At 38.8% G+C, this 27,075-nt stretch overlaps 1 protein-coding gene across 1 annotated transcript in view; it reads left to right on the top strand.

The window, feature by feature from the left end:
• The window catches only part of fbxo41 (F-box protein 41), a 104,720-nt gene that overhangs the window by 9,954 nt on the left and 67,691 nt on the right, over nucleotides 1-27,075 (top strand). Inside the window, exons 2-3 of the mRNA XM_030145186.1 lie at nucleotides 13,143-13,943; nucleotides 15,020-15,249. Coding sequence (XP_030001046.1) covers nucleotides 13,395-13,943; nucleotides 15,020-15,249 — 779 coding nt within the window. The 5' untranslated portion in view covers nucleotides 13,143-13,394. The remainder of the gene's footprint in view (nucleotides 1-13,142; nucleotides 13,944-15,019; nucleotides 15,250-27,075) is intronic.

Below are 27,075 nucleotides of genomic sequence, written 5' to 3'. Positions count from 1 at the left end.
GCATTAGAATGAAACCTAGACACTAGCGTATGCACTTTTACTCAAATTTGTTCAGAGTGAGCCTGCTACTTTAAGAAAGTGGTGGTGGGGGTGGTGGTGGTTTGCAACCTCACTAGCAAGGTTATTATTTTTAACGAAAACTAACGAAATGACGAAAACTAGAATTGTAAAACATTTTTGTTAACTGAATTAAATAAAAACTAGAATTAAAAGAAAAAAACGATAACTAACTGAAACTGTATTATGTGTTTACAAAAACTAAAACAGAAAAAAATTATGGATAAAATTCCCTTAGTTTTTGTCCTTGTCAATGTCGGATTGATATGAAATCGATTTATTTCCCTCAAGCAATTTTAGCTGCTGGCACCGTTTGATATTTAATGGTCTGTCACTTCTTGTCACTTGTGGTTTCCAGTCGTCTTCTGGTCCCCACACTACCTGGAAACATGCAGACTAAAGTTGGGAGAAAGCAGCAGAGTCCTGTCTGGGATTTATTTGAATACGACAGAGAAGAAGAGAAAAGATATAACCCCCCCCCCTAAAACTAAACTAAAACTAAGCATTTAGAAAATTACAAAAACTAATAAAAACTATCAAACCTGCTCTAAAAATGAATTAAAACGAACTGAATTAGAGAAAAAAAAGTAAAAACTAAACTATAATGAAAAATCCAAAACTATTATAACCCTGCGTACAAGTGCTTTTATACTGTTATGTAGTCATTTCTTTATTATTATTATTTTTTAGTGATTTATCTGAACATGCAATGAAATTTAACATAAATGCGAACAAGCAAACACAAATAATAACAAGATATCAACAATCATAACAATCTTAGACAGAAGAACAGCACAATAGTTCCATTTACATGCCCGAAAAGGGGTGGGAAGAAGTGCAACTTATTTAACCCTGCCCCCACTCCATAAAATATTATTAATAATATATATGTATCCCTCTTTCTTTTATGCATACATTTGCAGTGTCACCTAAAGTTGGTCTAGTCCAGAAAGTATCATTTTACCTTAAAAGCTACTTCTCAGTCCTTGTTTTGTGTTTTACTCCAATACAGGAAGTAAATCGCAAAGAAAGGAAACAGCTTTATATTGAGACTTTAAGTAGATTCAGGTCAGGCATCACTGACTATGTTTATGTACATTAAACACAATATTTTTAGACCATAATTTAAAAAAAACAAACAAAAAAAACAAAACCAGAAACGTAAGGATTGTTACAAATAATTAATAGTCAATGTTAAAAACAAAGAAGCAATAAATAACAGCCAGAAAAAATTCTGAGGCACTCTGATACAAATGTAGAAATCCTTTATGATCCACAGGGACACCCATCAAACCCTGATGAAGGCCAGGCAAAGTCATCACTGACTAAGTTTACATGCATAAATCCCTGATGAAGACTCAGTGTAGTTGAAATGCTTATTTTTTTAGCAGTCTTTATCTGTTTTTATTTTATTTTATTCTTTTTTTTTTTTTATCTTATTCTGAAAAGCAAAAACAGTATCCCTGCTAATGTGTTGACTTGGTTAGTGAACATGATATCCAGTTAATGAAACATAATGGCTGCAGCTGATTGTACAGTTTTATTTCTTTGCATTAAGGGTGGCAGACTTGTCCCACAGTGGAACCATGTCCTTCCTCGTACATTCATTCAACTCAGGTCTTGAAAAGTTTGATGTTGGGATGTGTGATCATTTCTAAAAACATGCTGAATTTAATATTTATTTTCAATATTTAATGTTTGAAATCTAATGTTTGAAAGTTGTTGTGCTTTGCCTTCCAACCAGAAATGTGGGCCTTTCTTTGGTCGTGTGCTTTGCAAATTGTTAGCTAGTTGGTTTGTGTACAATATGGGGTGCTGACCATAAACACAGAGGAGGCGTACTGGAAGTGGATGGAAGTAAAAACCCAAATGAGATGTATATTCTGAATGCGTTCTATTCATGTACAGGGAAAGCTTCTATAATCCAAATAAAACAACACATCCCACAAAGCCTCATTTAATTTGTTTTATAGAAACACACTGTAATGTATATCAAATTTAGTGTATTATTAGGAATAACAGGAATATTTGTGTGCATGTTGCCAAATGGTGGTGTGGAATACAAAGAGAAGAAAGATGATTTGAGATTTATTGTAAACTTAATTGAAATATTTCCAACAATATAGTAATTACAAGCAAGAGAACTCACTTAAAACATGTGTTTTGAATCAGATGTATCATGTACCCCTTTTTATTCTGGCATGTACATCTACTGACACATGAGAGTCAGTGTTTTGTGTCTGATCTTCCAAAAGGTGTCTCTTTGTGTAATGTCAGAGTGCCTTGGTGAGGTTTGCCCTTTGCTGTCAGGTGAGGAGCTCCCGGCTGTGAGAATGTCCTGTCATGGGAGTCCCATGACTTACTCAGGGCTAACAGTCTTTGACACGCTCATGTTGGAGCCTCGAAGGCATTAGGGGTTTTAACTAAACCTCTCGTTCAGTTTATAAATGAGTCTCTATAGTGTAGGCAGCTTGTCTGATAACATGTCAAAGCTCTGAAGGCTTCGTGTCCATGTCAGCCGCTGTCAGAATGCTTGCCTTCCTTAGCATACATTTAGCATATGTCATACAAAATGAAGAAAGACTGACAGTAGTCACTTTTCCATTGGACATATTTGCAAAACTTTACCGATATTTACTAAATGTCGAAAAAACAGAAGTGCGTAATGTCGGTTTTTCCATTAAATCAGAAATGCGATGATTTGTTTATTTATTATCGTGAGATGACACGAGAAGTCATTCCATAAACATGGCGACGAATGTAAATATGGTTTTGATTTACAGATATATTCATTATTATTATTATTATATATTACTCCTCTATCTCGTACTAAATTAAAAAATGATTGGGTTTCCTGGTGTGTCCACACATACCGCAACATGTTTCTTCTTCTTCTTTGCTTGTTGTAACATCCGTCAACTTCCATTTTTTTAATTCACCTGACTCTAGTTGCGAAAAGAGGTCTTTCCATTGCATTTTTGTGTGATATAGCATTTGCACTACGCCCGAAAAACCACCTCTTGCCAGCGCAAAAACTTTTAATCGAAAAATGAAACTTTTGGCGAAATTGTAGTTTTTCCATTAGGTAAATTTTTATGCGTAAGTTATAATTACACAATTTGAGGGTCAATGGAAAAGTGACTAGTGTAAATGATTTTTCCCCAATATTTTATCTATTCCAGTACACACAATAATTAAGGCGTTGCCTCTAAAATAACAACCTTTAAGTTGAAGCAGCACATTTTTCACATGAAAAAACTCAGCAGCTGTGAGAGCTCCACTGTTGAAACGTGGGCTGATGCTCGTGTCACACCTCGCATACCGCCGGCACCTCCAGGATTATGTACACTAGCGCACTGCTAACTGCCAGTTTGAGTTCAGTGCCGCAGCATCTGTGGCTGAAGCTTTGCAGAGGTTTGGCATGATGGCTGTTATACACCTTGACTCACTCGCCTTCCCACACCTCCAAGCAAAACAAATCTTTATCACAGACCATGGGAACACAGAAATAAATCTCACCTGACTGTGTGATAAAGTACCAGAGCCGGTGAATCAGGACTCTGAGGCTGAGTGGTATTCTGCTGCAGGTTTTTCAGTATGTATTTAAGAATGAATTCAGGTTAGTTTGATCATTTGACATTGGACATTTAGAGCTGAACTTTTGACAGTCATGTCATTAGTGTAGCCCGAGGGAAAGCTGATGTTTCAACGTAATGTCTCATGTAGAGTGAAGATATTCTACAGGGTGGAAGTGTAAGGGTTAATATGAGATCTGTTTCCATGGTTCCAGTTCCATTGGTCTTTTACATGCAGACATAAAACAGAAAAAAAAAAAAAATTACATGTTAACCCCCTACTATTGATTCAAAGATTTCATAAAAAACTGAAAATTAATAGCAAAATTTGCTTAGTGAGTCAAGATTTGGGTTTTACACTTCAGGATTTGAATTGAAGGCACACACTTCTGTTAGTCGAAGGATTCCAGCACGTGTAGTCTTCCACATAGACCCCGTTCCTTGCTATGCAAATTTGTGCCCTCCTCAACATATCTGCGATGGTACGCCTAATCATACCCCTGTCCTGCCTCAGGAGTTCCACTTCAGCTGTGATGATGCAATGAATTACATATGCTGACTGAAATGTTTAAAATTTCAAATGGTCAGCTCAAAACAAGCTTAAAGAATCCTCACTAACAGCATTAAGCCCTTGTGTTTGGCATGATAGACTCAAACCTGTCGTTAATGTGAAATCTTTGTATCGATGGTAGGGGGTTAACATGTCATTATTTTTTTCCTCTTTTATGTATGCAAGTAAAGACTAATGGAACTTGTCATCCATGGCGACAGATCTCATATTAACCCTTACACTTCTATGCACAAAAGACTTATTTTGCACAATTCAAATTAGCGTTGTTCACTGAAGCATGAAAACTGACCCAGGACACTGGCGTCAATCAAGGGAGAATCACATGGTCAATAAACACATATGACCAGATTTTCAAAATGTCTTCGCATTTTGGTTTTATGCTGTTTTTTTTCTGAGATTCTACTTTTTTCTGATACACCCTGTATTGTAGGGAGTTTAAATCCATTATTTTTGCATCTCCACGTCTGGTCCAGTGGTTTCTCACCTCGTCTCATCGTTGGACTTACATTTTTACCTGATCATTTAAACTGCAGAAGGTGAAATCATGGAGCAAAAACCCTATAATTCCAAAATATACACCTTCCTTCTGCATGTCTGCCTTCTCCGTCCAACTCAAAGCACAAAATGTAAATATAGATGATCTGATGTCATTTCATGCTGTTTTGGAAAAGTAAATCCATGTTTCCAAGGCCTGGAGTAGAGCAGGAGAATTATATTCAGGCAGTCTGTAATTTCTGCTGCCAATCATCTATTTAACCCCCTACCTTTCAGAAAATACCCATGATCAGGAAAAATTGCACCTTCATAGGGTAGATTTTCAGCAGCCTGCTAAAACAGGCAAGGAGTAGATGCAGATCTCTTAATTAATGTAAGACCACTTGAATTATAACATGCTTAATGTAATCTCATAAAACTATCAAGCACTGCAGGTTTAAGTCACCACCCACTTCTGTAGAAATCAATACTGATTTATTTTTAACAATAGTTACAAAATCAAAAAGAGCTTTTTTTTTCTTTTAACGAAATGTAAACTAAGTGAACATCACAAGTGTGGCTGATTTTATGAAAAATAATAAAACTAACAACAACCTTAAGAGGCTGTTTTTACTCAACATTTGTGAGGCTGTTATGCTAAAAAATGTTTCAGTGTTGATGGTTTCATGATCAAACACCTTTAGTTTGAGCATTTTTTATTATCAATATGTATGAAAATCCACTTTCAACAGACTGAGTTGTTGATGCAGTTGAATATCATCTTACAAACAACAATATGAATATAACTTAACATTTTTCAATCGTTACTGTTACCATGCTCTGACAACTGTATCTATGCAAATGTGTCAAAATAAAAGTCTCACATGAAAAACCTAAGCGGTTTTTCCCTCGAACCTTTTAGAAGAAGTCGGTGACCAGTTTTTGTATCAAAAGCCACGAGTTTAGAAAGCTGAGTTTAAGATAATATCAGATAATGGCAGCTCTTTCATACAGCACTACTACCTTCTTTGTCAAATTTAAGCAAAATTTAGGTGTCATGACATATATTGATCTCTTCAAATGTAAGCAATAAGGGGCTTAGTCCATCAATACTGTCAGTAAACTGTCTGCTTCTATTGTAAATCAAAGGGAAACCATGTGTAATTATACAAATTAAAATCTAAAACTACACTGAAAATAAGTCTCAAGGGTTCGGATTCACTTATGTACTTATTCTCTGTCTTGTTGAGCAGTGGAGAGGATTGGCAGCAAAATGGATTATTTCTATGGTCCTGTACAGATGTGTTTCTGTGGGCCTTTACAGAGAAGACCTGCTTAGATATAATAAATTAGCAACCTGTTGCTAAAAATAGAATGCTTTAACAGAGTATTCATTAAATAGGAACAAATGCTAGGAAGAGCATTTGCTGGAGAAACATTTAAAGGTGGGGTCTGAGATGTTTTTCTGGAGCATTTTTTATTATATTCCTTAAAATCCCCTTCACACCCTGATTACAACTAATTAATTAAATGCTCTAACACAAAAATTTTAAAAATCTGTCACCTGTGGAATGGACAGGACTGAAAAAACACCATCCAATCATTTTGAGCGCCCACTCGAAATGTTTGAACAGTGATATGTCTATTGAACTCAACTGCCATTCACCCCTCCCCCCTTCCCCCCCTCTGTGTGTACCCCTCTTTGAGCATGAATCGCGCGTTCCCAGAGGCTGGAGCGCTTGTACAGGAAGTGTAGCCAGAACCTGGCTATATTAGTTATATTAGGATGGAAAGTTCAGAGGCAAACTGTTTTGTCACTAACATAAACCACTAGGAAATGTAACATCAGTCACATAGGTCTGAACTGGGGCTGTTCTGGAAGAGCAGGGGGGTTGGAGGAAACTGAATGAGGTATGCATGGATACGCGAGCCGGAGCCTCAGCCAGGGCCGTAGTCGGGGTAGGAGCCTGAGGCGTACGGGAGCGAAGCAGGGGACGGAGCCTCAGCCAGAGAAGGTTCGGCCGGGCCGGACCAGACTGTAGACGGCGTCGGAGCTAAACCTGGGTACGGAGCAGAGCCTCGGCTGGCGAATTGTTGCTGTGCAGTGCTCATGAACCCTTGGGAACAAGCATTGCGTGTGCCACCACTCTGGAGGTGTGGCTTTAAGAGGGACATCTGAAGAAAGGGGTTTGGACTTTTGAATTGAGTATTTTCAAAATGTAGCTCGCTCAAACTGTTTTTCTAAGATCTCAGACCCCACCTTTAAGGATACTGTCCTAGTAGAGAATGTTAAGGAGCCACCCAATGACCTTCAGCAGGTTCTGACAGAAATTGGAATAGCTATGGTTTGGATATTTATTGGGTTGAAATATTTAAATGATTTCCTGCATCTGCATGCTGGTTGTTTGAGGCAAATGTTATAGGTCTAAATGCTGGACACATCAGCTCAGCCAGTACAGTCAGAGGTTACGCTGAGCTGTATTAAAATATCTCATTTGTAGTTTTTCAAATTATAAAACAGGTGTGTACACAAACTAAACGCCACTGACCACATGGATTTTGAGTAGAAAAGAGGGGGTGACAATGAATAAGAATGTGTGTTTGATAGTTACCCCTCGGCCAACTTCAGACTGAAGGGGTATTGTAATCGTTTTGTCGTCTGTCTGTCTGTCCATCCGTCCATCCATCTGTCCATTCAACAACGTAATCGCATTATCTGAAGAATGCATCGACATATCTGCACCAAATTTAAACTGTGGATGCATCTTGGCATGGAACAGAAGCCTACTGAAAATAGGTGACCAGGACCTGCTTTTTCTAGGTCAAATGGTGACATATTCTTTCAGCGATGTAATAGCATTATCAGAAGAATACATTGAGATTTCGGCGCCAAATTTACACAGACAATCTCATGTAAATTATAGGGCAGTTTCAACTCTCAATAGAATCTCACACTATATTTGGCTGAGGGGTATTAAAAGTGTGCAGCACGTTATGTTTTATGATTGCAATGCTGAGCCTGTGCTACTGTAGGCAGACCTGAGGTCAATGGTAATCTCGATGCTCATACTCTATTGACCATGGAACTGCTCAAAATGTCATCCTCATTGGTCAGCCAATGCCAGTGACATTAACTTGACTTTGTGTATGGATCTGCAACTAATATCAAATGAAAGGATGATTTCTGAAACAATATCTGGATCAACATAGGATATTTTTTAGGTTCTGAGAGGAGTTTACTATTTACTTATCAGGTGAACTGTGGGGCTTGACCTCATCTAACCATATTACACTGATATAAACCACATGACCTGTGTCATATGCCCTAAAAAACAGTTATTGAGTACTATCAGACTGAAAATCCAAATAAATAAATAATACATTTGTAGAAATATATTTATACTTGATTAAAATATTTCATTTGATACTACATCCATCCCTTTTACTGTGTAACTCTAAGACAAAACAATGACTTGTGCTGTAACGTTTTGAGTCTTTTCTCTGTAAATGGACTAAGATCAACGTAATCATCAACGCACATTACTTTAATTAGCAATTAGCTTACTCGTGATTACCAGTTAGCATTTCTTAGCATGCTAACTTGAGTTGAGCTCACTTATTACCATCAAAAAGGCAGCGGTTTGCATATTAAATGAGAATTCTCATGTACCAGGAGGTTATTGCATAAAAAGGTTTACCAAGCTTTACCAAGATACCAAGTTTTGATTATATTTCCAGGAGTCATTCTGAAGTCATTTCATTTTACGCTCTAATAAGTGTTTCAGTCTGTCTTTATGACAACTTTCTCATTTGCTGTTGGACGTTTTTCTGTTTTTTGTTTTTTTCTTTCCATACCTTCATGGCAATTGTGGTTAATAAGTTACACTAGCAGCACTGTAAAATGACTTTATTAAGCAAATGTTTGAAATTTATCACTTAACAAGATCAGTAAGCTAATGTTTAGCATTAGCTCACACTTTTTGTCCAAGAATGATCACTTGTGACTTTATAAAAATGCAGTGGGTGACATTATGGTGCTTCTGTTCATTTCTCATATACTGTCTCTTGTTTAGGTTGCAGAACCTTCTGTTTATTGGATGTAACTCAACTCCATGAGTACATAAGTAGTCCTCTTACAGACCTGGCTACTGGAGGCTGTTCACACATTAGCCATTATCATAGTCAAGTTCCATGTGGCTTCAGAACTTGTTACTTAAACTAAACTCACATGAATTGAGTGGGTTGTTTATAAGCTGGAAGTTTACATATGTTACTGTGCCACTTCAGCAAACCTGCTTAAACAAAATGTAAGTATTTTAAACATATTTCCATTCAACATTTAGCTGCCCTTGCCATCCTCTTAATGATTTCTAAAGCTGAGTCATTATCCCTGTATACCCCTCCCTGTCACTGTGACATGCCATCTCTATCTGTTCCTTTTTTGCAGCTTCCTCTCACCCACACTTCTTGCTTCCCTGCCTGTCAACCTTTCCACTCTTGTTCTCATCACCTTTCTTCCTTTATCTTCATTCTCAGTTTGGGTGGAAGCTGCTAGAAACCTTCCCTTATGCGGTCGAGGTGGACTAGATGGCAGTGTCGCAGTCTCAGTAAATCTTCCTTTTTTTTAAAATACCCCTTTACTTCAGGTTCGTGCCAAGATATAGATAAAGAGCCTTTAAGCTCTGATACTTTCACTATCTTTCATGACCTAGTTGTAAAGAAGCATGTTCAACCAAAGCCCCTGCTCTATTTTATGTAAGTCTGGACGGACTTAAACGTCTCGCTTGAATGTCTGATGGCTTGTACAGGATTGACAGAGAATGATAATGAGATTGTTAGTATGTCCAAGTAAAAACAGAGAATTCCATTAAAAGTCTGCACAATAGACCAAGCAAAGGAGCGGAAACAGATGAACCAATTAGAGTCAAGCTTCAGATGTATTTTTAACAGCCAATAAGACCAACTAAACTAAGTAGATAGACAATGTGAATGCATACTAAAGGTAAACCTAGTGATAGTACTTCTCATAATAGTAATACAGTGTAAAACTGCATTACTGAACCTTGAGAATACGCTGTACCCCTTATTCTTTCTCTTAATGTTAAGTAATTGCACACTTGTTCTGATCACTTCCCTTAATTTCAGTTGGCTGCGTTAAATTGTCATTACAGTCATTCTGTCTCTGTTTTCTTCCCAAAATAGCACCATAAAAGAAAATGTGGCCTTGGGATGTGCCTCTGATCTGTGCATGGATGAAGAAGAAGCACTGAGCCTTTCTTGCATTAGTTTAGATCACTATTAGAGCTTAGTAGTTAAAATGCAGAGCCTTGAAGACAGAGAAACAACGTGTTATGGCAAGATTCAAATCAAATCAAATCAAATTTTATTTATATAGCGCCAAATCATAACAAAAGTTATCTCATGGCACTTTACATATAGAGCCGGTTGGAACCACACTCTCAAGCCAATTTATAGAAACCCAACAGAATCCTCCAGGAGCAAACACTTGTGACTGGTGACAGTGGTGAGGAAAAACTTCCTTTAAAAAGGCAGAAACCTTAAGCAGATCCTGACTCCTGGAGGATGGACGTTCGCCTTTACCACTGGTGTCAGTTTTTGTTAATTTTTACAAAAGCTGTGGGGTTGATTAGTTGACACAGTTTTTTTTCTTCATCTCATGGTTTATGCTTTTTTTATTTTTTTATTTATTTATTTATTTATTTATTTTTTAGGAAGTCTCATACAGTTTGTGTTCTCATTGGCGGGATAGTGCAGTTTCAATAAAATATTCAATTCTGAAGATTCAAGAACTTTCGCAGTACAAATGGTAGATTTTGCCTCTTTGAGATACATTTTAAATTAATATAAAAATAATTTGACTTTCAAAAGACCACATGTATATATTGTAATTTTTTTGCATCGCATTCAATAAAGATGGGATCCCTGGATGTTGTTTGTAATTATCTGTATCCTTTATGTGATATACATCTCCAGTATTTGCAAAATCACAATAAAACGTTAAAAACAGTCTTCTGGGAAGCCTCATCTGGGCACCACTGACAGGATGTGACATGTGGCTACCAAGCAGCCTCACTTCCATCCATTTCCTGGCTGGTTAAATACCTCACTTAGTAATTTTAAGCAGATGGGAATGCCTGCTGCTTACAGTGTAGTGACTGCGTCTGTGAGATCCTCCTTCCTTAATAAGTGGGCACAACTTGCCAGTACACTCCCTTTTCCAGCCTAACCAGACTTCTAATAACAGTCTCAGTGACTTCTGGGGATTTCCAGTGTGTGAGCCTCTCATTCTGTGTGAAGACTGGTCTGCATCAGTGATTTGTGATTACACTGCCAATGTGTCTGCCTACTGCAGCTCACATTAATAACCACAAGAAATGGAACTAGAGAAATTCAAAGTTTAAACATTGGATTGGAGTGCCAGTTGTCTATATATATATATATATATATATAATGTATATATATATGTATATATATATACTGTACATGCATACTGTGCATCTTGCTGCAAAAATAGCAGGTAAAATGTAAAACACAAGGTGTGCACTATTTATTATTATGTATTATTAATTGGTCAATCTGGTCTAATCTTTTCTGAGGTGTTAATGTGAGAGAATGGTTGTTTGTCGGTCCCGTGATGAAGTGATGGCACATTTAGACACCCCACCTGTTACCCTGTCAAAGACTAAGCAGCTCAGAAAATGAATGTTCAGTTCATTGTTTTATCCCTAATTTGGTCATCCTTAATATTTAAAGTAAAAACACTACATACTAATCATACTAATCTCAATAATAATCTGTCTCTGGGAGGTATGGTGACATAGGGGTTTGCATTTCCAACTCACAGCTAGAAGGTTCCATGTTCAGGTCCCATGCTCAGGTCCCATGCTCAGGTCCCAGTTGGACCGGAGCCTCCTCTCCAGTTTCTCCTACCATCAAAAACAGGTTATGTATATGTAGGTTAATTCTCCAGTACTATTCACCAAGGTACTCTGGAGTTGGTCCCCAAGCGCCTTCAGAGGCAGCTCACTGTTCCTAATGTGCTAATGCTAATACTAGGTGTTATGTGTATTAGGATAAGTAAAATGCAGAGACTGAATTTCCATACAGGGATAATAAAGTGAGTTAACCTTTAACCGTTTCAATGGTAATTTTGGACCCACTGTCAGTGTGTGGTGGTGCACATACCTGCAGACTCCCTTCTCTCCGCCTGTACTGCATATTCTGTAGATTTAGGAACACCACTGCTCACATTCCTCATTTGCTAAGCTTTTCACTCAGCTAAACAGTGTTAAACATTTGAGACTTCCCAGCTTATAAAAAAAAAAGTGATGCTTTGTATTGTTTTTTGTTTGTTTGTTTTTTTACAATTTGGTGGTAATAAAACACAACATTAAATAGAAAACAGTAAAAGATGACACTGTTTTTAGTTGGAAAATTAAAGTAGTACCATCTAAATATTGCAGGACTAAAGGATTATAATGACCCTCTTAGGTTATTGTCTTGTTTATGTTCATTTATGTGAGGTAATTTTATAAACCTCATGGGGTTTTTGGTGTCACCTGTTGTGCTTTTTTCTTGCTTTTCTATTTTTTTAATGCAAACTATTACTAAATAAATGAGCAAAAAAGTAAAAGTTGCATTAAGATCCAACTCAGATAAAGGATAGTGGAGTTTGTCTTACTGTGGGTTCCCAGATCCCCTTGTAAAGGTTTAAGACCATTGTCCAGTCTGACCTCGTAGGCTTCAGAAAGCCGCACTGGCTCTCACAAACACTCTCACTAATGGATCCATTTTCCGTTTTCCCACTCTACCTCTAGTCTCTCTTAGAGTCTTTCATGGTTCTGATCTAAGTGGAGTTTGCTACTTAACCTTTACTCACTCGTAGGTTTCATGTTTCTTGACCACTAAACTTATGATCAATATTTCTGCTCAGACAATTCAGACAGAATGGGCTGTGCTGACTGTGCATCCAGAGAGATGGAGTAGTGCGTTAAGATTCAGTCCACACACCTTATTTTGCAATCCATTTACGGCATTTTAGTCCAAATAGGACAAAAGAAAGGGCTTTTTTGGAAGGTAATGGTGTTATATAATTATTAAAGACAGATTTTAGTTAGATTTAGTTGTTGCAAATAAATGCTCGTTTGGTTTATTTTCTTTTTTTACAACTTCATAATGGTTAACAATTTCTACATAAATCAAAGATACCTATTAATTTCAGTCAGCAGCTGAAGTAGTTAAGATTACAGGATTTATTTGCTGTTTTGTATATTGTATATGTTTGTATACAGTTATAGAAAAGGGCTCACAGGCACATCTTCCTCAGTGTTGTATTTTACATGCGTACATGCGTATAATCTTCTGTTTTTTAAATTGATTATGTACACTTTCTTTGGAAATATGTAGTAGCTAATCTCTAACTTGTGCTTTCTTCTCTGTTTTAGGACCTCAGGCAGGGGAACCATAAGTGATGAAGTGAAAGGGGGTCCTGAATGTTGCCACTATGTGTGGTCATGTGACTGAGCTGGGCTCTTCTAAAGCACATGGGATCTTTCTTCCTCCTACTGATTTGATCTAGTTGCCCGGTAGATTTCACCATGAGAGGATCTGTCAGGTGCTCGACCTCTGTGCCCTCATACTGGCGCTACCGTTGCGTTGCGTGAGCGCCCCCTCTCTTCCGGCAGTTACTGCACGGAATGGCCTCTCTGGACCTGCCATACCGCTGTCCTCGCTGCGGGGAGCACAAGCGCTTCCGAAGCCTGTCGTCTTTACGCGCTCATCTGGAGTACAACCACACGTACGAGACCCTCTACGTCCTCTCCAAATCCAACAGTGTATGTGACGCCGCTGCTCTGCTGCCCCTAGTGGCCGAGGGAGCTCTCCTCACCCCTGCCAACAACAACGACCCCTTTGAGCCATTGCGACCTTCTGCTTTAAAGGAGAGACGTTTCCCTTGCCGTGAACTTCCTTGTGCAGACGACCTGAGTTTAACCCCAGCAAACTCCAACACTGCAGCCCGGTATCTTCCCAATGTGGAGTTTCCCTTGGGGGAGATTTTCATGAAGAAAGCTATGACATCCACAGACCCGGGTCCCCATGGTAACCCCAGCACAGCTGTAGCAGTGGCAGCTAATGTAGCAGCCAGCGCAGTGGAGGCAGCCTATGAAGAAGGCCTGGCCAGGCTTAAAGCACGGGCCTTTGAGCGGCTAGAGCTGGATGAGAGGCTGGAGAAACTGTCTGAGGAGGTAAAAAGACCATTACTCCTAGGATGTGATTAGAGACTACTGATCCTCTTTCAAACAAGTGTAATTGATATTTGTACAATAACACTGAAGTGGGGCGGCATGGTGGTGCAGTGGATAGCACTGTTGCCTCACAGCAAGAAGGTCCAGGGTTCAATTCCAACACCAAGACCTTTCTGTGTGGAGTTTGCATGTTCTCCCCGTGTTTGCGTGGGTATTCTACTTCCTTCTACCATCCAAAGACATGTACTAATAACGAATTGTTTAAGCTAAATTGCCCATAGGTGTGAGAGTGATTGGTTGTTCATCTTTATATGTCAGCCCTGTGATGAACTAGCGACATGTCCAAGGTGTAACCCCTCCTTCGCCTGTAGGTAGCTGGGATAGCTCCAGCACCCCTGTGACCATCTCAAGAATAAAGTGGTTTAGATGACTGACTGACATTAAACTATTTATATGTCAGAGGGTTGTAGGTTGAAGGAAGTTTGGTTGCACTGACAATACTCCTTCCACGTATGAAATTTAAGGACTTAAGGAGTTTGATAGATGTTGCACCAACAATAGATATTTAGGGTTTGCAGACAAGAACCTCTTTAAAGGTACAATATTCAATATTTACACATCAAAATATCTTCAAATTACAAGGCTGTCATTATTAACTTGTACACATGTATCAGATATTTCAAACATGATTTAGATCCAGATCAGGTGATTGTAGTCACTGTGATAGAAGAATTAATTTGATCATCATATTCCAATTCTGAAAAAGCACAGTAAACATTTATAATTGAAATGCATTGGTATTTTGGCCAAACTGTATATTTTTGTTATTTGCATACCACTTTTCAACATCTCAGTAAGGCTTGTCTGTAAACATAATTTCATGAGTGACATCATGAAACAACAAGATCCCTTGGTGCTTCACATCATCATCATCATCATCATCATCATCATCATTTTTTCCTGATACAGGGGCATCTTGTGGCAAAAATTGTATGCTATGTGTTTAATGTTGTAATTATTTTGTATTAGTCAATGATCTCAATGGCACAATCAATCAAGTCCCTTTTGTCTTGTAGGTGGAACAAAAAATAGCGGCCCGTGTAGGTCGTCTTCAGGCGGAGCTGGAGAGGAAGAGTTCAGAATTAGAGCGAGCCAAGCAGGAGAGTGAGCGGCTGAGCCAGGAGAAACAAGACCTGGAGGACAAAGCGTCCGAACTGTCTCGGCAGGTGGACGTCTCAGTGGAGATGCTCGCTAACCTCAAACAGGACCTGGTGAACAAGGAGACGGAGCTCACCCACAAACAGCAGTAAGTGTTTGTACCTTTGTTTGTTCTTGTCTGTGAATGTACCGTGGATTTAGTTTTGCTGTGCTTATGTACATCTGTCACATTATTATTGTCAGGGCCTGTTGGTATTGAGGTGAAGTCTGTTGGTTGATCCTGTAGAGGAGTCGAATGTTCTAAGCCATAGATTAAAAGCCATGATGGCATCGCTCATTGGTCTGTGTATTTAGTGTTTAAAGCGATGAACATGCATTTTGGCGGACATCATATTGGCTTTTTGCAGCCTGGAAGTGACTATATTTGGACAAGAGGAAGGAGATATAGAAATGTGAAAGGTGATGAGTGAAACTAACCAAGCAAACACCACACTAACCTGCACTAAGTGCGTTTTCATACAACGTACTCGAGTCTGTACTGTACTTGGATACGTTCACACCGCAGATGTTGTGTTCACAAGGACGTACCATGGCCCATGCCCGAGTACGAATGGGTGTTACAGGGCCAAAGCAGTTGGTGGCAGTATGGAAGGAATTCTGTCACTATCCTACGAACACAGAAGTCAGAAGAAGACAAATCCTTATTTATTTGTTAAAGGTGGGGTCTGAGATGTTTTCTGGAGTATGTTTTGCTATATTCCTTAAAATCCCCTTCACACCCCGATTACAACTAATTAATTAAATGCTCTAACACAGGGGTGCCCAACCCTGGTCCTCGAGGGCTACTATCCTGCATGTTTTAGATGTATCCCTCTCCCAGCACACCTGACGGTCATTATCAGGCTTCTGCAGAGCCTGATGATTGGCCTATCATTTGAATCAGGTGGGTTGGAAGAGGGATACATCTAAAACATGCAGGATAGTAGCCCTCGAGGACCGGAGTTGGGCACCCCTGCTCTAACACAAAAATTAAAAAAATCAGTCACCTGTGGAACAGACAGGACTGAAAAAATACCATCCAATCATTTTGAGCGCCCACTCGAAATGATTGAATGGTGATATGTCTATCAAACTCAACTGCCATTCACCCCTCCCCCCTTCCCCCCTCTGCGCGTACCCCTCTTCGTACATGAATTGCACGTTCCCAGAGGCTAGAAGCGCTTGTACAGGAAGCGCAGCCAGAACCTGGCTATATTAGTCATATTAGGATGGAAAGTTCACTGGCAAACTGTTTTGTCACTAACATAAATCACTAGGAAATGTGACATTAGTCACATAGGTCTGAACTAGGGCTGTTCTGGAAGAGCGGGTGTGTTAGAGGAAACTGAATGAGGTATGCATGGATGCGCCAGCCGGAGGCTCAGCTGGGGCCATAGTCGGGGTAGAAGTCTGAGGCGTATGGGACCGGAGCAGGGGACGGAGCCTCAGCTGGTGTCGGAGACTGTTCGGCCGGGCCGGACCGGACCGTAGACAGTGTTGGAGCGTAACCCGGGGACAGAGCAGAGCCTCAGCCAGTGAACTGTTGCTGTGCACTGTGCAGCGCTCGTGAACCCTCGGGAACAAGCATTGCACGTGCCACTACTCTGGAGGTGTGGCTTCGGAGGGACGTCTGAAGAAAGGGGTTTGGACTTTTGAATTGTGTATTTTCAAAATGTAGCTTGCTCGAACCATTTTTCTAAGATCTCAGACCCCACCTTTAACCTGTTTGAGGCAGAGAGAAGAAGAGCGACCTTTGTTGTCCCTCATATATAACACAGAGTGGTTTGGTTGATAAAGCAAGCCTGTGCTGCGCGGATCCGAAGATTTTTCAGGAGACAACAGGAGCGCCGTCTATGGTCTTATGGTGATTAACCCACTTCTGTTGTCGGAGTGGTGATTAGGTCCCTTCTGGGTTGCATTCACACTGCAACGTACTGTGCTGGAGTACGGGCAGTCCGGACCCAGTACTACCTTCTCACCTGGACATCAGGCACGGTACTCCAGTACAGAATGGTTGCATTCACATGGATAAAATTAAGCGGACTTCGGGGTCCAGTATACTTGGATACAGACTCAAGTACGCTGTGTGAAAATGCCCTAAAACATTGACTGACTTCAGTGATGACCAGGAAATGTTAAATGGCAGTTCACACATACAGGTGTGTTTCTGACATTGTATAAACACACAGATTAGCTAGTTGTCAGATAATTTAAGGCAATACTCAGTTAAAGCTAACACTAGCTAATGTACTGTTATGCTAACATTGCTGGTACAGTGTTATATTTTTTTTGGTATTTTATTGTAACTTGGTGAAACAGTTCCCTGACAGAATCTGATGGTCTTGACAATGTAACGTCTTATTCACATCCATAGCATAACTGTATGTTAGGGGAAAAAAAAAGTTCAGTAAAGAGAGACATTTGAAAGTAAAGATATTAAAACATTGTATTTGCCAAAAACCATATTAATGATATAATAATTTACACAAGGACCACTAGTGCACTTATCAGAGGGTCCAAGTAAAGTAAGTGAGACCAGAAAGACTCCTGGATAAAACTACTGACTTAGTATTTTTAGAGAGAAATCATCATCTCTTGAATGGGAGTCATTTAGAGCTGGCATTTAGTGTCCATTTCTTTTATTGAACTTAAGCTTTGGCTTCAATTTCAAGCTGTGTTTCAAGTTGTTGCCCTTTGGGTGGGTGGAAAAATGGACAGATATCAATTTTTCTACGCTTGACCTCAATGTAGTCAGTTTTTAACCTGTTTTTACTCCTCCTTTGATAACACACAATGTCTTCTATCCTCCTCTCCTTCACCTCTACCTCTCCCTTGATGGTGTAATTTTCCATCATATCCACCCACCAGATGTCATCTACATCTGTCCTCCTGCTGTCTCCATATGTGAGAGCCCTTCAGGGTGGGTAGCTGCTCATGCTGAATGCAGGGTTGTGTAGTGTCTGTTGGATGAGCAGTGGTGTGTTTAGTTGCTCTCACTGGCCCCTGCCTTTCTCTCTGACCAGTACCTCTATAAAGCTGCCATGCTGTCTTATGAAGTTTATAAAGTATGGCTGCCTGCTGTAAATAGAACTTGGCTATAAATCAGCAAGTTATCGCTGGCTCCGGGTCTGATAAACATAGTGCAGACTCTCACACATGTCACAAAGTGTGAGCAAAACCAGGCTTTGTTTTTATGCTTAACTTTTATTGAAATTGATCCCACAGTAGTTTATCATTGTGTTGAAACTGTGTTGTTATTTTTATTTCTGAGCGGTAATGAGCAATGTATAAAACGTTCACTACAAGTCTATTTTAGAATGTATACTAACAAGATGAAATAATGCGTCTTCTTGCACTATTCTACGTAAAATTCCCTTTTTTATTCTTTCTAATTTTATTTTATTATTTATTTATTTATTTATTTTTACAAATTCATAGGAAAATAATGTGTTTATGTACTGTTGATTGGTCTGTAGGCATGAAACATTATGTGACAATACTAACGCGTTGACCTGTGAGGAACCACGGGCTCTAGATCCTCTGATACAGTTCATTCCTTTACTTTCTTGGTAAATTCCACTGTCATTTTCAGTTGAAAAGCCTCTCAGCTGGCATGTCTGTTTCAGCACATGACATTTGATACCATGGCAATATGACCCTATTGTTTATCTGTTGCTAGGTAACCCACTTCAATGATGATTCTATGATTCTGGGCATATGTGATTGTAAGGCTATTGTATTCCAAAATTACTAATATCTCCCAAAATATTGGTCCTATCCACTTGCCCTTTTTGTTAGTCTCTTCCTTGACCAAAAATACATAAATATGCCAAATTGCAGCAGTCAGCTCTTTCCAGATTTTGTGTGATGCCCAAAACACACACACACAGAGTCCACTTCCCTTTTATAATATAGATAATAATAGGAAAATGAGGCTATGCAATTTGTTATTTATGTCAATTATGATTTAGTTATCACATAGTAGATACTATCACTTGTAATTTTCTTTGGCTTTTGTATCCATGTCTTTATTTGTATATATTTCTCTGTTTATATGATCAACAAATGTTGACAAGTATCATTCAGGGCATATATTAAAGTCCTGCAGTATCTGAGCTTTGCCTTTATCAGTCAGAATGGCCGGCCTTTTTATCTTCCGCTTGGTTTATTATCACTTTTCTTTGGTCTCCTTATCAGGTCAGAATGTCAACAGTCAGTTGGAGACAGACAACCTCTAATCTCATTACCAAACACACACTGCACACATCACTGCACTGCATGTGAGTGCCTTCATCTTCAAGTGATTCAATTTTATTTTTTAAGGTTTGAATGGCACATAATTTATGTAACTAACGCATTGACCATTTAATAGCCAAACTGGAGTCATAAAGGGGGATAAATAGTGTAACAAAATTTTTATAACCAAAGTTAACATCTAACAAAGCAGCTGATGCATTGTTTTTGTAATGTCCTTTATAATAGGCTTTATAATAACTTGTAATTGAATAGCAGAATTGTTGTTGATTTCCCCGCCCCCCCAAGGGGAGGCAAGGAGTATTGTTTTTGGTTTGGTTTGTTTGTTTCTGTGTTTCTTTGTTTAACACTTAAGCAGCAAAACTATTGTTCAATTCATACCAAATTGGGTTTATAGATTGCCAGTGACCCAGAATAGATCTCATTACATTTTGGGAAAAGTCGGTCAAAGTTAAAATTTTTTTATGATTTTTTAAAAATCTTCCCATTTACTTATAATGGGCTAAATAAATGCGAGGGCTGGGGATAAGAGGGCCTGGCACCACTTGTTAGTTAATAAAATTTGCTGATGATGATTTGTATATTTTGTTACAAGTTGTGAGCACTAGTTCCTCTGTTAAAATACAGTAAGTAATGTAACTCTCGACATAAGTAAATGTAATTTCTTATATTTTGATTCATTTTGTAGCGGATGTTTTAAACCAGGCATTAAAACTGAAAAGTCCTAAAACCAGTACTGATACCAGTGCTTCCATTCACAATGCTCTCTTTGTATGACATGGCTCTATTATTTTATTGTTTAAAATTCTTAACAGAGAGACTTACTAGACAGGGAAAGAAACTTCTAATAACTGTTGACACGGCTGATGTGATAGGAATATCTGTTTTTTTTCTCCGGCTGTTGTAAATCTTACATTAGCTGTCGTCATGCGTCCCAAACCTGTGAGTATCAAACTTGGAAGGTCACAGTCTTAAAGGCACTGCCTGCTGTGTAGCTGCCTCACAGCCATGCCAGCAGACCAGTCTCTCTTTCACTCCCTTTTTTTTCTCCCCATCTCAGAGGAAAAGCTGGCAGTTAAACAGAAAGCTCATTCAGACTCTAAAATACCGAGTAGCTCCGAGGTGGAAAAAGAGCATCACAGTCGGTGAATGTTAGCCGAGCTGATGACTAAGCAGTAGTTAACAGACACAGAGCGGCTTATTGGTTTAACATGGCTGCCTAACAATCCTATTCACTCAGCTGACTCTAAAGCTGACTATGGAGTGTTTGTGATTTTAAGGAGATACCATCAGTGGTGTCAAAGGCGAGCCGGCTAAATTTGAGTTGCTATGCAACTACAGAAATGTTCTCTCAACTGGTTTTCACTGCTAGCAGTATTAGGCATAAAGTTGTGACACCAGCATATTAATTTATTCCATACTTGAAATCCCTCTAAATAATTACGAAAAGCATACAAAATGCCTCAGGTACAGTTCAGCCTTTTTTATTATCTCATAGCTGTTTAGTTTGGAGCAGAATCCATTCACAAACAACAGTATACACAAAAACTCAGAGTATCTGTGAAAATACATAATGATAAATGTCACACCACACTGTGGAAGTCAAAACTGACTGAACAAGAGTCCCTCAAGCATGGCTGTTAAGTGGTTAAATAGCAGCTGCTGGATTAAATGAGAGCACCAGTAATCAGCAGAAACTGGCGCCTGAGGAGAAATGAAAAATGGTGGGATGATTATCTCCATCATTGCAGTGTGTATCATTTCAGATAGACTCAATTTAGAAAAGCAGCCTCATTTTGTGTCCTTCACAGAAATATGTTGAGTATTCTTGAAATTTTTCCAGGCATTAATAATTACTTGATGACATCCTGTAAGGTGTATTTCGTTGTAGTGAAATTATTTCAAGTGTTAATAGGCCAACAGTCATATTATTGTTCCAAAAGATAATTTTGCGGAGCTACTTCTCATTAACTTTGATCTCTGTCAGCAATATAATGCAGCAGTTCACATAGTGATCGGTTTAATTGCTGCTCTCTTTTAGTCCTCCTGCTGGGCGACACAGTATGCAGCAGAACAAGCCAACCATTGCTCTTTTATAATAGACAACTGTCCTCTTTTTCTGTTCAAAAGTTTATATAAGAAGGCCAGAAGGTGGATACATCATCCCTCTAGACCTCTCATGATAAATATTTGCTTGTAAAACAGTAATGTTGAAGTCTGTAAAATATATTCACAGATTTGCTTTGAAATATACACTGCCCGGCCAAAAAAAAAAGTCACACATGCTATATTTGACTGCACCACCTTTGGTTTTGATTAGAGGAGACATTCACTGTGACATCTTTTTTGCCACATAATGTTTACGTTGTGTCACAATAAGGTTCATTATATTTTTTCCATCCTTAGTTGCATTAATTTTTGACTGCTGATGATGGAGAATTGGACTGCTGCATCAAGTCTTCATCACATCTCAAATTAGAGTCTGGAATTTATGGAGGATAATCCATGTGTGTAAATGATGTCTCATTCTCCCTGAACCATTCTGTCACAAGCCTGATGACCCTGATCAGTCCTAAGACAAGACATGAGAGGCTACTGACTGCATCAGTTAGAGTCAAATAAACCGCCTGGACAAAAAAAAAGTAACTGCCTGGATTTAACTAAGAAAATAATTCAGATTCTTCCATCGGTAAGTACTGCAGTGGTTAATAATGTGTCCTGTTACAGCTACAGCCCTGTACAGCTGTTCCCAATTCTCCAAAATCAATAATCAAAAATTAATGCAACTATGGATGTAAAAAAAATATAATGAACCTTATTGTGACACTACATTTATGTGGCAAAAAATATGTCACAGTGAATGTCTCCTGTAATCAAAACCAAAGGTGGTACAGTCAAATAATTGCATGTGCGACTTTTTTTGGCAGGGCAGTGTATTATAGATACTGTATTATAAAATATACTGAACTGTTTCACATCATTTTTGTATTTAAGATTTTCTGGTATTTTTAAAATGGTAGCTCGGTGATACACTGTAGAGCTATACTCAACACAACTCCTCCCATAATGCTATCAAAAGTACTCTGTTCTCCCGCTCGATTATGACTAGGTGATGCCAGTCACTGGTATAGATTTGACACAAGTGAGAGGCTGCGCTCTTCATGCATGTCAGGATGTCTCCAGTTTCAGGAGACAGGAGTATCAACGTGCAGCAGAAAAACATACTTTTCAGTTTGTCAGTATTTATAATGTCTTCAGTGCTTTACTTTACTCAGACAGCCCTTTTTTGGAATGAAACTGAAGTAATTTTATCTTGTAAAACATGGACATTGCTGGCTTGTTGCTTCCTCAGTTGGTTAGTATAGATGGGGTGGCAGGTGTATCAATATATTAGTTAACACATTTATCATGTTTTATCAGAGATATTTGGTAGTTTTAATGATGATATATTAACTTGAGACAGATAGCTGTAATACATAGGTGGTCTAACACCTTCAGCTTCCAGTTAAAAAGGCCTGTCAGATGTGGAATCAAAGTAAAAGGTTCTGGCACAACTTGTTCCAAAGATGGATGGAGAATGAGAAGCTAACAGCAGGTTAAGAACTCCAGCAGCACTTGTATAGAACATCTATACATCATCACAGCCATCAGAAGTTGACTTCTGAACAGGAAATACTGACTCTGAGGGAAAATAGCCAAAGTCATACACAGGGTTTTAATTACTCTGATGTTCAGTGATTAATATTCATTAATTTAAATGTAATTTAGACTTTAACAGTTCATTCATTTCATAATGAAGTGAAAAATCATTAATGTTAGACATGCTTAATGATTTTTCATTGTCATGTTTTTTGTGTGTGTGTGTGTGTGTGTGTGTGTGCGTGTGCATGTGAGTGTGAGTGGGGGGGGTGTTATGTCAGCTGACTACTCTGATCACCAGCTTTTGTCCTTTCCAAGCAATCATTGTTATATCAGCCTTTTAACTTCCACCATCTGTCGACCTCTAGTTCACAGCTTTGCTTCACCAGTTCTTCAGTTGGTTTCTCTAAAACTACTGATGATGGATCAGTCCCTCATGCATCCATATTCAGGTCATAGTGGTATTTGACATGTAAGAGGGGCTGCACCTTTCGTGTAGTTGGGTTAGGGTTTCACTCATTCAGAGCAGAGAACACAGGTCATTATTTCATGATTTTGAAACTGAACTTTTGTATTTGGTGGTTTATAGCTCACCGGCTGATAGGCCATGAGCTATTGTGAAAGCGCAGTGTCCGGTGTCGTCTTCATCATTGTCGTCTTAGTCATCATCTTCTTTGTTGTCGTTGTCTTCTTGTCGTCTTCATCGTTGTCTTTGTTGTCGTCTTAGTCTTTGTCATCATCTTCATTAGTAATTTCTTCAAACATCTTCTCTAATGAAACTACTGTTTTATATGTAGCTTCCTTGGGGCAATGTCTATAAGGTTTGTTAAGAGTTTTGAGAAATGTTCATTTTTGACGAATCTTTGAAGTATTAAAAATTTGCCTTTACTTATAATGGGCCATATTTTGATGGAAATGGTTCCAGATATCAACATAGTTGCTACTGAACACTGATAAAAGTCATATATGTACCACACACTTCTATTAGGAGATTGATCCTCTCAAACATAGCAGCAGAACCTGACAACCTAAAATTCAACTTGTGATTGATTCCTGATTCTTCTCAGTGAGGTACAGGGCTACTGGTCCTATTTTTGGTTGGTTTTGGATGGTTTATAGCCCATTTTAATAATAATCTTTGTTGGTGGGGCAAACTCAGAACACATATTACTGCATTACTTACTGTTAAAAAGACTGTGGTGGTAAGATGATCATAAGCAATTGGTAGTTTTGTGGCATAGATTTTTTTTTTTTCTTATATATGTACAAACACAGGAGGGACAGACCTTCTCTCTGCTCTCTATATAAAAGAGCGAGGCAAGCAGTACAGAGAAAACTCTTGTCACATTTTCATATCATATTCAGTGCACATAGTGTACAGTTGCTGCAGTAGGATTTAACCCGGAGGCTTGATTTATTCCTACAACAAGCTATGATAAAGTATGAGTGCCCTGTGCAGCATCTGAAGGCACCACAGCACATAGAAGCAGAAGTCTTTCTGTTACCGTCACTGCCTCTCCCTCAAAAACAAGCTTGTTTTTCACCGAGCACCAATCTGGAATGCAAAGTGATGCTGTCAGGTCAGAAAGAGAACTTGCCTCATTAACTGTTGTGTCTGAGAAAGAGGAGCATGTGGTATAAGCAAAGTGGGACATCTGAAAGCTTTCTAATGTAATGATATCTGAGAAGGAGCATGAGAGAGTGTGACCAATATCGACTTGAAAATGACTTTGGCACCTGCCACTAACATAGATCGAATAAAGGCCAGCTTGGATTTTAACTACAATTTTCAGTTCAGAAGTAGAATATGTCAAATACAGCATTAAAACAAAAGACACTTTACTTTAGCCAAAACCATGAATGCACAGATGTCTTCAAGCCAGTAAATTGTTTGGATAACTGAAAAAGCATCGTTGTACTAATGTCAAACACTTGTATTATAAAAAATGCAGGCATGGACTCTGTAGAGACTTTGTGTCAAGCTCAGTTGCTATGCAGTGTTAAAGAATTTGCACATTTTGGGCTGGATCTACTAAAGGTTTGTGTGTATTAAAACATGTGCAAACTCATTGCACACACAAAAAAATGTACAAACTGATTTACTAACAGTGCGCACTAAGGGTTGCGTCTTTCAAAGGTGCAAAATAGCGCGTCTGTGTCCAGTTAGTATGTTTGCCGCAGTGAATATGCAATATGGGACATTTACACGCAATTGTGCATGTTGCGGGGGTTGAGAAAATAATATAAATGTATTAATTTAACACATGCAAAGTGATTTATGAAACCTGAAAGCAATTTTGCTTATAGAAATTGCGTCTGTATTTAACACATTTCAAAGGGAGGTGCAAACGGTTTGTATGTGTAATTGCGCACACATGGCTGCAGTTATTTACACCAGAAGGAGACATGGAAACGATGAAACAAGATGCAGAGAACACATTTTTCACACACCCCCCCACCACCACCACCACACACACACACACACACACACACACACTTTACAGGACTCTTGTAAAGGCTACTTTTCCACTTGATCTGATGATTGTGATTGAAAATATGCACTGACATTAGGCTACAGTGTGACAATATTATGTGTGCCTGACAGTCATTCAATTCAACAACCCCCATGCCCCCCCCGCCACCTCTAAAATGAATCTGGCGCCGCTACCCAGCAATGCGATTTTAGAACTTCTAGATGAACACGGGGATGATTTGGGGCCAGTCACAAGGAGGAGTCATGCAATACCTCCTATGACAAAACTCCTCCAACATTACATTTCCTTGCCTCTGGATCATTTCAGCGCACTGTTGCCATTACTGCTGGTGTATCCCAGAGCTGTTTTTACAGTGTAATGTCTCCATGACGACAACCAGCAGCGCACACAAAATCCTCATTTAAATAAGGTGGTCTCCAGCACTTTGCACCTGTTGTTATTTGCTCAAGCAATCTTAGTAAATCACCCGCAAACTGTGGTTCAACCCCGCACTCAAAATTCTAAATTGCACACCCAATTAGTACAAGCAAATTGGGATCTTAGTAGAGCCGGCCCTTAGTAGTTTCTACATTTTTACATACTTAATCAAGCGTACATTCTGTATTTTACTTCAGCTGAGCTACAGACCAGACACTTGTGACTCTATATTTAGCCGATACGTTAAACACAGACTATGTACTCAGGTTTCCAGCTGTGACATTATCATATCACAGTGAAAAAAGAGATTCTACATATAATAAGATAAGCCATATTGAAGTGCATGGATGATGTGTGAATGTTAGCTCTCAGTTTGAGCAGGATTTATGAGCACAAGACTGTAGGTGTCTATCATTACAAGAAAGACAGTGACTATTATGTCCTTGAGGCTGAATGAAATAGTCTGAACCCAGCACTGTTTCACACTAGTATTCATGGAAACTGTTTTAGCCTGTAATTCTTTCCAGTTACTTTTAGAATTATTTTCCTTGTTGTATTTAAGGACAAGTTAATTTTTGTCATTTGTCATTTTGTCCTTTTTCTATAATAAATCTCCTGTAGAGCTGAAAGCTGATTAGCTGATTAATTAAGGAACTGAAAAAAGCTAAATTCACAGAATGAAATGGGAAGAAATATTTTTTCGTTTGCTAACAGGGTCTGGCATTATTGTTTAAATGACAAAGACAACATGAACACGTGACCTCTGGCTGACAGAAATAACACCCAGCACTAGAATTGATTCATTGATAATCATAAAAATCATCTACAGATTGATCAGCGCTGAAAATAACCTCAGTCTGAAGCTCTATAGGACTTGTATAACCTGTGGACCTTTGGAAATCAACCCTTCACATTGGTGATTTATGCAGCGCATTCACACAGGATCAGATTTTTACTCAAATTCACTGACATTGTTCTCTGATCCTGATGTTAAGGGCAGCTTCTACTTACAGATAACTACTGAAAGACAGAATTGTTATTGTAATTGTAGCTGTCGTACATGGCATCCATCTTTCCAGATGTCCCTCTGCTGAAAGATAAGTTTTCTGTTTGCTGTTTACTGCGGTGAA

Source organism: Sphaeramia orbicularis, chromosome 1 (genome assembly GCF_902148855.1).
Source record: "Sphaeramia orbicularis chromosome 1, fSphaOr1.1, whole genome shotgun sequence".
Taxonomy (NCBI): Eukaryota; Metazoa; Chordata; class Actinopteri; order Kurtiformes; family Apogonidae; genus Sphaeramia; species Sphaeramia orbicularis.
This window is presented reverse-complemented; position numbering and strand designations above follow the sequence as displayed.